Here is a 16,134-nt window from a genome sequence, read left to right on the forward strand (position 1 = left end):
GCCTCGGGGTGTGCCAAGAACGGATTGAGGTGCTGCTCCCAGAACGTCGGCCGATGTAGGACAGGCAGGTACGGCCACCGCCGATCGAAGAAGGCTTCAGCAAGGCTGACATACGTCTCGTGGCTGATCTCGACCGCCCTGTCCAGGGGCACTTCGACACTCGTATCGTCACCCCTTTATTCCCAGGCACCACTCAGCGTGCTGCGATTCACCTTCTGCATACCAGGTCGGTTGGCACAAGTCGGACGCAGAATGCGCTCACAGTATTGGGGGGCCAAGCAGTCTAAGGGAATGTGCTGTGGCTGCGGCCCCGAACCGATGGTGCTATGCTCTGCCTCCTTCCTCACGGACAGCATCGGCGTCCGGAGCTTATGAGCAGCCGGTCCAGGAGACTGGAAAGCTTCCAAATCTGCACCTGGAGTCGCTGGTTCTCTTGCATCAGGTCACTGCACCGTCGCTCTGCGGTCACCAGGCGCGCTCGCAGGTCTTCGCATTCACATTGCGAGTCACCCGGGCGGACCACAGGCCGGTCCGACATCACACACGACGTTCCGGCAGCAGCACGTGGACTCACACTGCGTATCAATGCTCTCTATTTACCTTTCTGTATGGCTTTTGAGCAGATATAGAATGCTAAACAGGTGCGGCGCGCGGCTCGATATGATAGAGTACGAACAGGAGGCCCACTCGCTAATTCAAACTGAATTTTCCAATCCTGTCCTTTGAACACAAACTGGCTTAGCCTTCCATCTAGATGGCCGGATTACGGCTACTTACTGTTGGCGATGTTTAAACAGTGTCAAGGCAATAAAGGGCCGACAGGGACTCCTTGGTGACTTGCATCTCCGGACGGCCGCTCAACATAGAATTAGGTTAATCGGTGCCTGCTACCACGACCCTATTTTGTCTCCGGAGATAATCCCGAAGGTTGATCTCCAGTAGGCCCGTCACTCGCCCACTCGGGCCACAGATCGACGGGCGTCGGCCCTTTCGCCGACTTCCTTTCTTTGGTACCACTCAACAGTAAAAGGAATATTCGCTAGTGGGGGTATGAAATCGGTATATAGCTTGAAAAGCGCCGTGCTGTCTGTGCTCCTTGCCAGCCTACTGTGCCAAAAGGCTCTATTATTATAAGAGATCTGAGACTTTGGCATGGGGAACCAAACTGAAATCCCCCGCGTAATGTTAGCAATGAGTAACTCATTGCTGCTAGTGTCCACTTAAAAACTAACCCTCATATTGGCAGTTATCTCGCATCGTGGTACCGAAACCCCATGAATCTCGAGTTGGGAGATAATTTGCGGCCTATTATTGAGGACCTGACAGGCGTAGAAGTCTCGTTGGACTGGGTGACTAAGTCTAAGGCTCTTTTACAATAATTGAACCTCGGATTTGGTAATGCGTACGATTTCAACCAGCAGGCATAGATAGGGCAAGGATTGGTGGCTACGCCGCATTCCTGCACTTGAAAGACTTGTTACGCCATCCGTTTTCTCAATGGCACTAACATTGCATAGCAGAAACTTAATAGTCAAGAGAGAACTTAGATTTGCTCCCTCTTGCTTAATATTCTCGCAGATAATAGCGTTTTGTAACGCCGGGCAAGGGGTCCAAATCCGTTGCCACTCTGTACCTCTTCATACGGAGAGCTTCTATGGCATTTGTGTTTAATTGGACGAAAACGCACACATTATACTACGGAAGTCGCTGAGCACCCCTAAAAAAGCGAATTCCTGCAATGAACCACAGGGTGGTTTTGTTCCAGAAAATTCTCGTCTTACCTTAACTATCTGCATGGACTCTAGATGATAAAGATAATAGCGATGCCAAGATGTAAGCAAGACCGTATACTATAAAATGCCGTGTTACGGGTTCTATGGGCCCTGTACAAACCACAGGCCAGTTGGTAGGACCTCGCTGGAACTTGAAGCCCTAAGGGCTACGGGCCCATTTTGCTGCCCCTTCTTTTTCGTTGACACCTGACCGCTGCGCGATTTCCTGCTCCTTGGCTATTCCATCTTGCTTATGCAGGCGTCCCAATGGAACCCATCCGGTTCGCCGTAAGCCCGTTTTTTAAATATATCCAGACCTACCTACATCGCCAACTGGGACGTTTGAACAGCATAGAATAGGGATCGTCACCTCGCAATGGGGCCAAGTTCGCATAAGACCCATAACCAGATACAGTCTAGCTAGTTCATGTTTCTATCTCGGTGCGAGAATCGATGCCACCAACGGTCCAGACTTCTCGGTCAATTCAGAATGTCAGTCAATGATCTAGAAGGCAATTACAGCGGAAGGGGGGATAGAGCACCCGTGGGACTCTAATCGCCGCTCATCGGAACAGCCGACGGATGTATCCGATTTCACGAACGAATCACCACGAACTCCAAGCAAATGAATAACCGCGTACACAACGATCATAAGCATCTTGTCTTCGCCTTGCGCTCTTATATGACACCAGTAACACGAGAATGAGACAATGTCATCAATTTTAAGACTCGCGCGACTGAACAAGTCAGCCAAGCTAGCACGAGGCTTCGCCTCGCATGCGACAGCACCACTCAGTCGCCTGAAACACCAGACGGTCGATCTGCAGCAATTTCCTTCTAAGGTCGCAATCCTAAGAGGTCGGTAGGCAGAGATCACAATGCATGTCTGAGAATTGGGAAATCGGCTAGCTTTGGCAGCCTCAAGCGCCCCCTCACATACTCAGAAGAGGTCCTCTATAGCCATCTCGATGAAAGTTTCGACAAACCCACTGTACGCGGGCAGTCGCAGCTCCGATTGCGGCCCCTGCGTATCGCTTGTCAGGATGCGACCGCTCAAATGGCTCTGATCCAGTTCATGTCGGCTGATATGGACGCGGCGTCCGTTCCCACAACCGTGCACTGCGACCATCTGATCGTCAGCCGCGACGGAGAGGATCAAGATCTGCCCCGTGCGCTTGAGGCGCATCGCGAGGTCTACAAGTCTATGGAGAGCGCTTGTCAGAAGTATAACATGGGGTTCTGGAAGCCGGGAGCTGGTATTATCCATCAGATTGTTCTAGAGAATTACGCTTTCCCCAGCGGGATGATGATCGGGACGGACTCGCACACCCCGAATGCTGGTGGACTGGGCATGATCGCTATCGGCGTGGGAGGCGCCGACGCAGTCGATGTCATGGCAGGCTTGCCATTGGAGCTGAAAGCGCCCAAGATGTTGGGTGTGCGGCTGACTGGTCAGTTGTCACAGTGGGCTTCCCCTAAGGATATCATCAGTACTGTCGCAGGATTGATCTCAGTAAAGGGCGGCACAGGCTCAATCATTGAGTACTTCGGGCCTGGTGTCCAGACGCTGTCCGCAACTGGAATGGCGACGGTGTGCAACATGGGCGCAGAGACTGGCGCGACGACGTCAATCTTGCCTTACTCGCCCCAGATGGCGGACTATCTCCGGTCCACCCTTCGCAGTGACATGGCTCGCGCTGTGGGGAGTATTGCGCCAGAACTACGTGCGGATGAGGGTGCAGACTATGATCGAGTGATTGAGATTGACCTGTCAACCTTGGAGCCTCGCATCAATGGGCCATTCACTCCGGATCTTTCTACTCCACTATCCAAGTTCGCTCAGACGGCTGAAGAGAACCAGTGGCCTAAACTGACCGCCGGTCTTATTAGTTCGTGTACCAATTCCTCATTCGAAGACATGAGACGTGCGGCGCATCTGGCCCAACAGGCACTCGATGCCGGCCTACAGCCGAAGATGCCTCTTCTCATCTCGTCCGGCAGTCTGCAGACCCGCGACACAATCGAGGATGCCAGTATTTTGCCTGTGTTTAAAAAGCTGGGGGCAGTCATGCTACCCAATGCTTGTGGACCGTGCTGTGGTTCCTGGGACCGCACCGACATGCCCAAGGTACGTTCTGTCATGTATTGCATCGATCTCCCAACTCTAACCAACAGTGTATAGGGCACCCCGAACTCAATCATCACCTCTTACAACCGCAACTTCTCCGGTCGGCTTGACTCCAACCCAGCCACGCACATCTTCCTCACCTCACCCGATCTCGTGATGGCCAGGGTGTTCTCCGGAGATCTCTCGTTCGACCCCACAGTGGACACGCTCACCACTCCTCAGGCGAGTCTATCGAATCATAACCTCCCACTGGCGACGCCCTCCCCAAGGACGGATACAAAGAATCCTGCTCCGCCTACCTGGCTCCCCCAAGCAAGCGAGACAACCTGGAGGTCAAGATCTCGCCGTCCTCCCAGCGCCTGCAACGGATCGCCCCGTTCGAACCCTGGCACGGCAAAGATTTCGATGACTCTGTCGTTCTCATCAAGACAAAGGGCAAATGCACAACGGATCACATCACTCCCGCAGGCCCCTGGTTCCGCTACCGCGGCCACTTCGAGAACATCTCCAACAACACCCTAATCGGCGCCGTCAACGCCGAGACGGGACAGGTCAATTCCATCCGCAACCAGCTCACCGGCGAGGAAGGCCAGGAAGTCCCCGCCACAGCCCGGTACTACAAGAGCCACGACCAGCCATGGGTGGTCATCGCCGACCACAACTACGGCGAGGGTTCCTCGCGCGAGCACGCCGCGCTGCAGCCGCGCTATCTAGGCGGGGTGGCCATCATCGCCAAGTCGTTTGCCCGGATCCACGAGGCGAATCTGAAGAAGCAGGGTATGTTGGCGCTGTGAAGCGGACTATGATCGCATCAACGCATCGGATCGTGTGAGCATCCGGGGATTGGCGGAGTTGGCGCCGGGAAAGAACTTGACGCTGCAGGTGATTTCAGCACAAGGGGAGGTTTGGGAAGCGGAACTGCAGCATACATTCACTGAGGAGCAGATCGGATATTTCTGGGCAGGGAGCGCGTTGAATCTGATAGTGGTGGAGTGAACAGTTCATGATTTCTTGATGTGTCATTTAACTTGTTGGTTAGGGAGTGCGGACTGCCTGGATTGTACCATAGGACCTCTGGTTTGAGTATGTTTTATGTCAGTATATAATCGTAGATTGTTTACTGAGACTTGACATGATTCATTATACCTTGAACGATACTCCTTCCCAAGTAATCCAGTTTTCCTCACAACTGTACTAAAAATGGCCATCATTACCATCACTCAATCGAGAACATGTTATAGCGCGAGAAGGAGACCAAAGTGCAGCATAACACAGATTCTCAGGTGTTATAATCATTATCCATCCCCTGCTGTAACAAGTTCCAAAAGTTCGTGTCAAGACCCTGCAGAGGCCAGAACTCGGGGGACAGATCTGCATCCAAGAGTGGAATTGCGGGTAATTCAGCAGTAGTACGACCATCAGCATCTGCTTGAAATGTGTAGGCGGGTGCACTGATAAAAGAAGTATTCTCGATCGGCGGCGGAGAAAGTCCTGGTCTTGTTGCGGATAGAGAACTCTGTAGTCGTAGCTCCTCGCTTGATCTTGACGTGCTGCTGCTGCCTAAAACAGGCGAGTCTGTGGAGTAGACCGGTTCTGGAGTGCTGATTTGAGGGGTGAGTTCCGACAACGAATCCACGATCCGGTCTATGCTGATGTTGGTGAAGTCAAGAGCCCAGGGCCGGATGAAAACAGTTCCGAGGTGCGGAACAGAAAATGTGATCGGTTGACTTTCCGGCTCTCCATGGGGAAATCCCTCACTGGTCCTCGACCCACTATCTCTGAAACGAATGATTGGAACTAATCGTGCGATAAAAGCTGCAAAATCGCGGGAAATTGTGTCCTCGCACGTCTCGGCCACAAGCTGTAGCCTGTCATGGACACCCTGGATGAGTTTGAGATCTTCCTGCCGCTGCGCGTCCGGGTCGTGATGGCCCGCCTCGAGGTGAGGCGGCTGGTCAGCCAGGTATCCCAGCAAGAGTGTCATGCACGCAATCACCGCGCTGTAGTCAATGTGGCGACAGGCGCTAGCTGAGGGATGGTGAGTGCGGTACGGATCGAACAGACGCAAGTTCGCCCGGGCGAATGTGGCACATGATGCGCGGCTGTGGTCGTAGCGTCCGCCGTGTCGGCCACCAAAACTGGGCTCACGCCGGAGCAAGTAAGGGAGATGAAGGTATAGTTTCAACGTGTGGTGGTGAATTTGCAGCAAGAGACGAGAGCTGGAGGTCGGATCGTGCGTGTTTATCGAAGACAGGTTCCACCATTCTGAGCCCATTTTCTCAGCTGCTGCATCGAGTTCTCCATCGATGAGGTGGGTCAAAGAAAAGGCAGCGTTGTCGTCTTTCCTTTTCATCATTGCGTTGCGCTCGAGGATGCGTCCTGTGAGAATTGTTTGGCTCGCTTCAAGCCGTTCCATTTGACCGTAGTTGTCTGCCAACAAAAGATCGGCAAAGTTGTTGTCTTGCACAGCTGGGGATATACCAAGAAACAACGAGAGACATCGGTCGAAAAAGACCGCGCGAAACCAGAGCCACCGAGGAGAGATCCCCGCCCCAGGAGGAACAGTCTCATCGAAGGTGTGGGATTGCGTCTGGACTCCATCATTCAAGTCCAGAAGCTGTGCAATATTTATGGCACGACGACCAGTTAACCAGCTCCGCCGCAGGTTTCCAGCATTAAGCTGAAACAGCGCAAGCAACACAAGACATTCCACGCCGTCAAGGGAAGAAGCCAGCTCATCACGCGATGTCACCAGCTCCATGACGGTGGTGACATTATCCGCAGCTGCGCCCTTCAGATACATCTGATTTTCCAGAGAGAGATAACCGCATTCAGGTTGGAGGTGCTGCACGCAAATTGCCACTTGCAGCAGCCTCTTCGCGAGAACGATCGGGTGGCTCTTTCTAGGAAGGTGAAAGGAGCTTGCTGTGAGCTTTTGGAAACGACCCTGGGAGATCTCTTGGTCCGAGTGGAAGAGCATGGAGACCAGTATTGCTCCGGGGCTAGCTAACACTAGTGCCGACGTAACTTCAATGGATGGTAGGAGATCGAACAACTTGTTGCGGAGCTTTTCGTCCTTGAAATACTGGCACGTGGACTCCGCTCTTTCGATCTGGGATGAATGAGGCTTGGCCACGATATTTCGGGTGTTCATCATGACACCCGTGGACGTCTCTTCCACGGTTCTCAAACTAGAGACATCATTTCTCGTCGTCGTGTGAGTACTAGATTGAGCTCTTCGTGAGGGCGGCAAAGTACGTCGATGTGAACTTTCTGAGCTCGCAGATCTCCCATTGATAGTTATAGTGTTAGAGAGTCCCCTGGCCTCCCCAGAAAGGCTCTGAACAATGTCCTCCAGCTTTCTTAGACGGTCCAGAACATCTCCGTCTTGCTGTGGTAACTCTTCCGTACGTAGCCGGTCAGTGTCGAATTCCACGATATCCTGACTAACACAAGGAGTCCCTCTGGCACTACAAGTGACGCAGACAGAGTCACTGGGCGTCGCGAATTGACAGCGTATCTTCCGTCGTCGACCTAAGCCACGCAATCAGCGCCAATCCGTCAAAGCTCCAGGCCCACAAAACGAACACTCCCAGCAACTATGGGTTCCTTTGCGGACTTTTCTTTTGTGCCCGGTGCGGCGAGCCTCGCGCATCTCGGTCACCATAGTCAGATATATTATATTGAGAGAGGAGTTAAGTCGAGCGCAGTGTCATTGTGCTCGATTGAAGGTTGGTCAGCTGTTGAGAAAATTCGAAGGGTTGTAGCTGTGCATATAAAGACGCGGAGACGCGCACAGACCCGCGGTTCCATGCATTGGTCAGTTATTCTGATAGGATTACTAATTATACATCGACTGATCTAGACTCTAAGTGGCAGTAACTAGCTAAAGTGAAGTACATAGTAAACAAAAACCGACCGAATAATACAGACTCATTCACTACTCAACTCTCCACAGAAGCATCTGCAAAGCTTGTTAGCCCCACTGCTCTCCACTCCAGATCTTCTTCGTCGTCCACAGAAAATAATCGCGCCCCTTGAACAGCCAAACCAAAAACCCGGGTAATTTATACCCCATCATCGCTCCGACACCCCCAGCCGTCCCAATCGGAACGATCTGCGTCTCACGTGTATCCTCCTTGAACACAGAATCTCCGTCACCATCTCCTACTCCTCCGCCCTCCAGATCCCGCTTGATATTAGCACAAAGTATCGGCACAGTCTGCAGAATCCCATGCACTGACGGCCGCGCCGCGTACGAGGCCGCATCCCCAATGGCATAAACCCTGTCCCCTGCATTCCTCACACGCAGGGTCGAATTTGTCTCAACCCGACCATCCGAAGCCAAGAGACTTGGGTCCAGGAAGCCGGTATTAGGCTTCGTGCCCGTAGCAGGAATATATAGGTCTGCGGGGAGCGACCGCCCGTCTTCCAGCGTCACCGCCGCAGCCACTGCATCCTGACCGGCATTCTCAGGATAGACACTCTGCACGCGGGCGTTCTTGATGACTGACACGCCGACGTCGGCGAGTAGCCGCTCGGCTTTGGTCGCCAGTGCCGGTCGCAAGGCGGGAAGCAGTCTGGAGCCGGATGTGACGAGGGTAATGTGTACGTCCGGGGGCTGGTTCGGGCTGCGTCCGAAAGACATCCACCCGCCGCGGTGGCGCCCGTTGAGGTGCTCTCCGAGTTCTCCGGCTGTCTCTACCCCTGCTGGTCCACCACCTGCGATCACGATGGATTTGACGTGTGGTAGGGTCTGTCTGATAACGGACCAGCTTTTCCGGAGGTGGACGGCGTCTTGGTTGAGGCCGAGGGCGGGCGAGGGCGTAGATGCGCCGGTGGCGATAACGAGGACGTAGTATGCGATTGTCTCATGTCCTCCGTCCGAGGACAAGGCGATGGAAACGCTTCTCGCAGTGTGCGTCACTGCAGTCGCTGTTCCGTGGATGAATCGGAAGCTGCCATCGGGGTAATGGGCGAACATGCTGCGAATTTCGACAAAAAGCTTCGTCTGATCGAAATACTCGTCGGAGATCAAGGCACGGGGACAGGCTTGTCGACACATAGCTTGTGATGATGCGCTCACAAGGATGATCTGATATAGGTCCGGAGTGGGTAGCTTGGGAATAACATGTTTGAGCAGGTAGTGCGCCGTCGAGACGCCACCGTACGATCCTCCGAGGATGACAATAATCTTTCTTGGCGATGCGTCAGGCATTGGGGAGAGGTAAAGAGACGAAAAGATCTCAAATGATTGTAAGTGACCGAAAAATCGAGGAAAATCTGTAATGTGGACGCTCAATCTCATATATAGTTTCTACAGCCGGACGAATCGTCCGAATGGCTTCAAGAGAGACCCGGATGAATTCGGCCGAATTCGTCCTTACAGCCACCAAGACACACAAATTGCTCCTCAAATCCAGACAATTGTCATTAGTCATAGCACACAATCATAACCACCCCCTCTGCAAATAATCAAACAGTATACGCTGATACATCCCTGATCCCATATTATCCTATACACCATGCGTTCATAGACTTCCGTAATAACCTTCCCGTCCTCAAGACGCCACACCCGACCGACAACCCAAAAGTATCTAAGTCAATGCAGTTTTATATCCCTTTCTATCAATGGCCTCCAACTCAACCCGAAAATAATAAACAATATGAAATAAGAGAGAAAGAGGTTTATCAGTATGTTCCAAGAGTCAGTCGTGAGCATTGTGTCAGAGTGTCTGGTGGCACCTGGTTGGCCTGTCAGCTCTTTGGCCGCCGTGGTCTGCAGAAAGTGCCGCGGCACCAGCAGTCCAGCGCGTTGACGAAAGGTGCCCACAGGGACCAGTAGTGAAAGAACCTGAAGCACAGTGCGCACCGCCTCACTCAGTGGCTTCCCCTCTCCCCCCAATCAAACCTCAGTCTTGGTCGCTCAAAGTCATTCTACGATTAGATAGAGGAATCCACCATTTTTCACGCTCCTCGACACATCCTCGACACATTGCAATTCCCAGGACTGATTCTAAGAACGCTCAACATGCGCGCCCAACTGCCGGATATGCTGCAACCATCATCCGTTAGCATCCATGAATCCCGACCGTCCATGAATCCTGCATCCACTAAGAGACAGGAAGCCACAACGAACCATTTGTACATCAATGTCTCGAAGGTAATAAGATTGTGCGTCATGTGGTAGATACGCGATCAAGTCCGACGGGGCGACATGCTGTGTACGAGAGTCGGGAGACCTTGGGTGAACGGGAACTGGATCTATAAGACACATACCGGTAATTAGCTTAAAGTTGGTAGAAATGGAACCAGAGTAGTATGGGTCCAACAAACCAAGGCGGTGGGGCTGCGGAGAGAAGTGACGGCGGCGATAATGACGATCGTAGAAATCCCAGAACACGAGTAACGAGGAAGGAGCAGTAGCAATGAGTGTGACGAGCGCGATGATCGTTTCCGGTGACCAGTGAGACATTCTTGTTAGGTCTGTCGCAAAAGAGCGAATCTCTGCTGCTGATGGAACTAGAGAAATGACATGATGTTTCTGGTTATCATTTTCGAGGTCGTGGAAACATTTATATCCACGCTGGGGAGGAGCGGGACAGAAATGTAGGAGCACACACGAAAACAAATCCATCTCTGTAGCTGTGGGCTTCTCCACTTCTAAATGATGATCAGTCGAGAGCAGTCCGGGTACGTGCATCGTGCTTGCTTCCCTGCTGACGGCGAATGCGGGTTTCGCTATGCAGCTGCAAGGCTTTTCGCCTGATTGTTGCTAGTCTCGTACTATTCGTGCTGGTTAAATATAAGGTTCCTCCAAGTTATAGGTACTAGGTCATATGTAACACCTCCGCTGTCCGTAAACTATTGAATGCGTGTTGGTTAATTGGTTGACTACTAGATAATCACACGTGCATGACCATAGCATATGTACTGGCACCTCACTGGTTTTCCCTTTTCCTTTTTCTTTTGTTGGTTCTTCTTGGATTCTTTGAATCTCATCTGCTATCTATCTATTTGTAGCTCGATACTATATAGTGATCTACTTATTCTTAAATTTAGCCTAGTATGATAATATAAAATTGAAATTGAAAGTTCACCCTCCTTAGTGGTATGGTAGAGATCCTTAGTCTCTGATTCTGCATTGGTCTTATTCTGCCTTGGTCAACGGCGCGCATCATCAGCTTCCCTCTGTGGCATAGCTAGCCAAATTAGTCAGATCAACCATGATCCCGAGTCCGAGGGCACAGCCACCAGTGGTCAAGGGAAGACCTGTTGCTCTTGTAGCGCCATTTGCGGACCTAGACCAAGCCGACCCCTGTCAATTTTTTTCCGGGCGTCCGACAATCTACTACATAAGTACTGGCCATTGGGCAGACAGGGGTCGGAATGACGACATTGCGTTATTGGAGTGTTGCCTAGGACCTGATGGGTAAGATCACGTGCTCTATGAGGTAGTGTCCATAGCCAGCAACAGGGAAGCGGTGTTTTGATCTGGCAAGTCACCCTTATTAAGTAAAGATGGGGTCAGCTTCAGTAGTGGCCGACTTCTTATCAGAGCTTAGCGCTCACTCCGTTTCAATATCATTAATCAAGCGTAGGAAAGATTAGTATATACTCTATCATAAACCTCATGCACAGATACACTCATCTGGAATGCAACACCAAACATATGAAAGGTACGAGACGAAAGCCTCGCCAAAGATATCATACACAAAAAACGCCAAAGAGCAAAGCAATCAAGTCAAGATCTGACGACTATAAACAGGTATCATGAGCTCATCAACAACAATAGAAAAAAGAAACACCAAAGATCAAGTCTTCAGATGTAAAGTCAGAGTGACCTGATCCCCCTCCGACATGGCAGCACTAGTCTCCAAGATCGCCGCATCGCAGAGGTTGTGCATCAGCTTCTTGAGATTGGCCCGCGAACATCGCACCGAGTACTCGACCCCGTGGTTATCCAGGACCGTACTGGCCGGGGCTACTAGCCCGGTGGTCAGATCCATCGGCTGCGGGGTGGACACTAAGCCCGGGGCCGCGTCAGGGGTGGATTTCTCTGACTCACTGCCGCTGCTGGTTGTACTTCGGGAGGAGGAATTGGTGGTGGTGGTGATGGTCGTCTCGCCGGACCCCTGGTCGATCAAGCTTTGCCATACCTCCCATTCTAGCTGGTTGGCGTCCGACGAGTGGTGCGTACCGGTCGTCCCGTCCCCACCGCCGGGGACCAGCACGGTGGTGCTGGGCGGCGTGGTGAAGAGGTCATGAGTCTGATACTGCACGTCGTCACCGAAGGCGGTGCCGGTCATCGTGCCGAAGATGTTGGTCAGGTCCATATAGGAATTGGAGCGGCTGCTGGGACGCGTCGTCGGCTTGCTGCCCTCGGAGATGGAGCTGTGGTGCGAGCTCGCGTACGAGGTGCTGCCGCTACCGCCGCTGCTTTCCTCGGTTGGGGTGGGGAGCATCCCCGTCGCGCGGGGATCCATCCCTAGATCGAAGTATGGCGTGAAAGGGGTCTGCTGCTTGCTGACGCTGTCTGTAGCGGCTGCGGCGGTGGTAATGGTGGTAGCGGAGGATGACAGCGGTCGGGGTTGCTTGGAGATCGAGCCCCGACGTTTCAAACGTCGCATCAGCAACGAGTAGCGGTTTTTGAGGGCCTGTGGGGCACGAGACCCCAGGAAACTGTTGGCCATGAACTTCCAATTGCGGCCGTAGATGTCGACCAGCTGCAGGAGAAGTTGATCCTGTGGAAGTGGCAGTTAGCCGGAGTACTTATGGAGGATGAGGTTTGTGCTTCGGCTTCCTGCAGTACTGCGTTTCTCACGTACATACCTCCTGTGGAGTCCATGGACTGTGGTCGAGATCGGGGTTCAGATTCTCGTTCCACCGCTTAGCGCACTGATCACCATTGCGGGTCGCCACGGCCGCGGCAACCACCACCCAGCGGGTGCCATACTGCGCAACGGCTTCTCGGAGTCTCTCGTCCTCATCCGGGGACCAGGTACCGGTGTTGAGGCTGGCCGGGGTGAATGAGTCCCTGCAGAGGGGCATGGTGCATCTGCATATCAGTGGGGTAATGTTTTTCAAGAAAGAAAGAAACGTGGCCAAACGCTCACACTAGCGAAGAAGGTTGAAGTCTAGAGTTGAGAAGCAGGGAAGAGGAGAAAACCGTGCAGAAGCAGCTGGGATTCATGATGCTTTTGTTCTTTTCTTCGATAGTGCCAAGCTGGAAGTTGATTCCTGTCTCAAAAGATGGTAAACTCCGTAACGACGAGAATGGTGAGATCCTTCAGGCGGACTGTATTTGAATCCCTGTCATGGGGTAAGATACGACAAAAATACAACGAAAAACCAATCAAGCACAGCAGAAACAGGTGAATCCCGGCGGAGCGTAAACCCGTGTCATGACGATGGAGCAAGTGGGAGATCAAGTCGGAGGATGAAAAGGGCTCGGCCACGGGACGTCGGGGCTTATTTTGGCTATTTTGGCGGTTTTTGGCGGTTTTGGGTGGCTTATCGAGAGCCGCACAGGACAGGCAAATGCCCGAGTTCATCCTTCGGAGGGGCGGGAGAGCCCGGCAACAACGCCACCTTATTTACTCTTTGCCAATTTCACCGTGAAGGATCTGGACTCTTCCCCTCGTGGTTTGGCTCCCTCCACGTGTGGTCGCTCCCTTCTAGTTTACCACGATCCTGGTGACTCTGCAGGCCTCATCCTATGCAGTAATCTTCACGATCTGCAGACCCAGTTTCGGCAGGACTGAAACATTCACGAGCTGCAGCATAGTTCTAGCCTGCAACATCGCCCACCTAGCTATTCAACCTGGAGACCCCTACTAATCCTATCTATGCCAACACTATTCTTGAAGATAATTCAATATTGGCTACCCAGAGAAAAATTGCCCGTAGCCTCAGTACCAACAAGGCTCTGTGGTAATCACTTAGTACCAGGTTATCAACCCCAGCACAGGATTCTACCGGACCCTGCAGATGCCAACCCGCCATGCTTTCCAGAAGGCTTGACATTGCTCTTCCATCGTCAGATCTACCCGCGCGCTTCCGCACCAGACCAATGGGACTTCCAAGGTTCATTGCAAAGACCCTGTAGTTCGGGTTAACCAGAGTCAAGTCTCTAGATAACCTTCGGGGCGAACAGCCAAGGTATGCACGTTATGCAGCTTATTGCCCGTACGAAGGATTCGTCTCATCGCTCACTTCCTCACGGATTAGAATGCGACGGTCTGGAAATAGAAGGGAAAGGTACCGTTCTTCGTCGGCTACCGGTACGCAGTGCAACGGCATAGCAGCAGGTAGTACTGCGGACTCGAACTTGACTCGAGATGGTAGCCTTCGGCCACCATTTTTATTTCTGCTGATGGAGGAGCTGTTGCGACTCTGATGCTGCCTTTGCTTCAGCTAGATCAGTATCCAAGCCCATGTGCTGGCCGGGCAGATTGTAGCTGTCGTGGTTGGAGCGACGCTCGTCAAAGCCACTAAGAAAGAAAGAAGGAAGGAACAATAGCGACGCCACCATGCCATAGAAAGTCGAGGAGGTCCGACTCCAAATGTTGCACTGAACTCCACAACCAGAAACTAGGGCAGTTCTATCTCAGTCTATCCACAAGCACCACCCAGCCAATACCGGGTTAGCAATTGCGCAGCATCCGTGTTCTTTTTCGTGAAGTCGTAGAGCTTAGAAGCGCGAATGTTCAGAGTCTTTCCATCGAATTCCGCTTCGAGCACGCGGGCATGGCGGGGACCCATGAGAGACACCACCAGGATCTGAGGCAAACATGAGGTGAGCAAGAGTGTGTAGAAATCCACCAGAGAAACAATAGTCCTTACTGGGGCAACAATATGCGGGTGCAGCGACTTTGTTCTCAGCCTCACAGCCATGAGATCGGTGATGGTCATGATCTCCCCGCGAAGCAACCGGTCATCCCCAACTGCGTCACTTTCTAGCATGACTTTGAAGTGTGGATAATTGCCCGTCCAATAGTCGGTAACTGATACGGCATACCAGTTAAATCCTGCAGCTTCCAGCAGTTGGCCGAGCTTGTAATCCCCAATCCTGTATGTCACAATAGTCAGAGGATAGTCCCATCGGAGGCTAAGATGGCTGTGGAGGCATGACATACTCTCGATATCCACCAGAAGGCGGAGGGTTATATGGGTACTTTGGCGCTGCGTATCTCCCGCACTTGTAGAATTGCTTAGTGAGGAAGAGCTCCATAGCCCGAGTCTCCCACATGATGCGATCCGGGTCGGGCTCAAATTCCAGCAACTCCTCTTCTTTCTCGGGGAGAGGCAGTTCCTTTTGGTATGGCTGAAAGAAGCGCGGATGGTCCTGGGTATTGTCCTCTTCAAGACATAAGGTCAGATGGCAGATGCCAACCGACTCCAGGTCAGTCAACATGCATATTCGGAGTGTCTTTGATCAAATTCTCGATTCTGGCTAACGCGTGGCGGCGATCAGCTCGCTCCCGCAGGAGAGCATCATCCGTCATTAGTGATGGCTATGTTATACTACTTGGAGAAAAGAAGATGGGAGGAGGAATAACAGAAGAGAGTAGACAAAAGAGTTAGCGAGCTTGATAAATGGATGGAAGATGAGATAGATAAGTTGGAGGAAGGAAGGGATCTGGTTCCTTTTTCTTTGGATTCTCTTGTTACAGGCGGCAAGGGCGGGCGCGCGTTCCAGCCTGAGGCAGAAGAGCCAGATGGAACTGTTCACAAATTGTAGTACTCAAAGTAACAGGTCACCACTTACGTTGAAGTATTCTATTCTCTCGACTTGTTATATCAATCTCAATGAAAGCACTTCTCAAATCGCTTGGATACAAAGTGATGTAGAGTTGCGATGAATATGCCGGAGAATGCTTGTAATGCCGTCTGAAATGTCGCTTGAATCGTCACAACAACTTTGCAATTGTGATGTCAAGTTCGATCGTCCATGAAATTGTTGTCGAATTATTGCTTGCCAATCCGTCCTAGCGGGTTACTTGAATAGCTCTGAGATAATTACTCCAAGAGTCGCATTAGATGCTATACTAAAAGCTGCAGCGTATAATAATGCCACTTGAAATGTGGTGCCTGAAAAGTTACCTGAGATCTTGCCCGAAATTCTGCCTGAAAAATTGCTTGAAAAATTGCTTGAAAAATTGCTTGAAAAATTGCTTGAAAAATTGCTTGAAAAGTTGCTTGAAAAGTTGCTTGAAACGTAACGCCAGGTTG

At 51.9% G+C, this 16,134-nt stretch overlaps 7 protein-coding genes across 7 annotated transcripts; 1 reads left to right on the top strand and 6 right to left on the bottom strand.

The window, feature by feature from the left end:
* Positions 1 to 2,482: 2,482 nt before the first annotated feature.
* On the top strand, positions 2,483 to 4,694 carry BO82DRAFT_396951 (aconitase-domain-containing protein; the record flags this gene model as incomplete). Its single annotated transcript, XM_025638880.1, has 4 exons — positions 2,483 to 2,630; positions 2,717 to 3,900; positions 3,955 to 4,098; positions 4,170 to 4,694. 4 exons carry the CDS (start codon positions 2,483 to 2,485, stop codon positions 4,692 to 4,694), a joined length of 2,001 nt encoding a protein of 666 aa, XP_025497209.1.
* A 252-nt stretch (positions 4,695 to 4,946) lies between these two features.
* BO82DRAFT_575 (uncharacterized protein) lies at positions 4,947 to 7,621 on the bottom strand. The gene is made up of 3 exons (XM_025641348.1): positions 7,489 to 7,621; positions 5,047 to 7,434; positions 4,947 to 4,974 (listed from the first exon to the last, which is right to left on the bottom strand). Exons 1-2 carry the CDS (start codon positions 7,565 to 7,567, stop codon positions 5,180 to 5,182), a joined length of 2,334 nt encoding a protein of 777 aa, XP_025497210.1. The 5' UTR covers positions 7,568 to 7,621; the 3' UTR covers positions 4,947 to 4,974; positions 5,047 to 5,179.
* Positions 7,622 to 7,708: 87 nt separating this feature from the next.
* BO82DRAFT_349549 (NAD(P)/FAD-dependent oxidoreductase) lies at positions 7,709 to 9,158 on the bottom strand. Its single transcript, XM_025633893.1, has one exon. It carries the CDS (start codon positions 9,116 to 9,118, stop codon positions 7,877 to 7,879), a length of 1,242 nt encoding a protein of 413 aa, XP_025497211.1. The 5' UTR covers positions 9,119 to 9,158; the 3' UTR covers positions 7,709 to 7,876.
* Positions 9,159 to 9,653: 495 nt separating this feature from the next.
* BO82DRAFT_582 (uncharacterized protein) lies at positions 9,654 to 10,695 on the bottom strand. The gene has a single exon (XM_025641352.1). The coding sequence runs from the start codon at positions 10,601 to 10,603 to the stop codon at positions 9,965 to 9,967; it is 639 nt and encodes a 212-aa protein (XP_025497212.1). The 5' UTR covers positions 10,604 to 10,695; the 3' UTR covers positions 9,654 to 9,964.
* Positions 10,696 to 11,466: 771 nt separating this feature from the next.
* BO82DRAFT_427827 (SANT/Myb-like DNA-binding domain-containing protein) lies at positions 11,467 to 12,951 on the bottom strand (the record flags this gene model as incomplete). Its single annotated transcript, XM_025640391.1, has 2 exons — positions 11,467 to 12,644; positions 12,733 to 12,951. 2 exons carry the CDS (start codon positions 12,949 to 12,951, stop codon positions 11,715 to 11,717), a joined length of 1,149 nt encoding a protein of 382 aa, XP_025497213.1. The 3' UTR covers positions 11,467 to 11,714.
* Positions 12,952 to 13,050: 99 nt separating this feature from the next.
* Positions 13,051 to 13,601, bottom strand: BO82DRAFT_602 (uncharacterized protein). The gene has a single exon (XM_025641377.1). It carries the CDS (start codon positions 13,452 to 13,454, stop codon positions 13,146 to 13,148), a length of 309 nt encoding a protein of 102 aa, XP_025497214.1. The 5' UTR covers positions 13,455 to 13,601; the 3' UTR covers positions 13,051 to 13,145.
* A 665-nt stretch (positions 13,602 to 14,266) lies between these two features.
* On the bottom strand, positions 14,267 to 15,442 carry BO82DRAFT_600 (uncharacterized protein). The gene is made up of 3 exons (XM_025641376.1): positions 15,039 to 15,442; positions 14,746 to 14,971; positions 14,267 to 14,682 (listed from the first exon to the last, which is right to left on the bottom strand). Exons 1-3 carry the CDS (start codon positions 15,314 to 15,316, stop codon positions 14,515 to 14,517), a joined length of 672 nt encoding a protein of 223 aa, XP_025497215.1. The 5' UTR covers positions 15,317 to 15,442; the 3' UTR covers positions 14,267 to 14,514.
* Positions 15,443 to 16,134: the final 692 nt, after the last annotated feature.

Source organism: Aspergillus uvarum (assembly GCF_003184745.1).
Source record: "Aspergillus uvarum CBS 121591 unplaced genomic scaffold BO82scaffold_1, whole genome shotgun sequence".
NCBI classification, from domain to species: domain Eukaryota; kingdom Fungi; phylum Ascomycota; class Eurotiomycetes; order Eurotiales; family Aspergillaceae; genus Aspergillus; species Aspergillus uvarum.

Excerpts from the sequence above, each read along its gene's own strand:
- BO82DRAFT_575 (XM_025641348.1), bottom strand. The coding sequence starts at position 7,567 with ATGGTGACCGAGATGCGCGAGGCTCGCCGCACCGGGCACAAAAGAAAA. Across the intron at positions 7,435-7,488 it reads AACCCATAGTTGCTGGGAGT|GTCGACGACGGAAGATACGC; the intron begins GTTCGTTTTGTG and ends TGCGTGGCTTAG.
- BO82DRAFT_349549 (XM_025633893.1), bottom strand. The coding sequence starts at position 9,118 with ATGCCTGACGCATCGCCAAGAAAGATTATTGTCATCCTCGGAGGATCG.
- BO82DRAFT_582 (XM_025641352.1), bottom strand. The coding sequence starts at position 10,603 with ATGCACGTACCCGGACTGCTCTCGACTGATCATCATTTAGAAGTGGAG.
- BO82DRAFT_602 (XM_025641377.1), bottom strand. The coding sequence starts at position 13,454 with ATGAACTCGGGCATTTGCCTGTCCTGTGCGGCTCTCGATAAGCCACCC.
- BO82DRAFT_600 (XM_025641376.1), bottom strand. The coding sequence starts at position 15,316 with ATGTTGACTGACCTGGAGTCGGTTGGCATCTGCCATCTGACCTTATGT. Across the intron at positions 14,972-15,038 it reads CCTTCTGGTGGATATCGAGA|GATTGGGGATTACAAGCTCG; the intron begins GTATGTCATGCC and ends TGTGACATACAG. Across the intron at positions 14,683-14,745 it reads ACCCGCATATTGTTGCCCCA|ATCCTGGTGGTGTCTCTCAT; the intron begins GTAAGGACTATT and ends TGTTTGCCTCAG.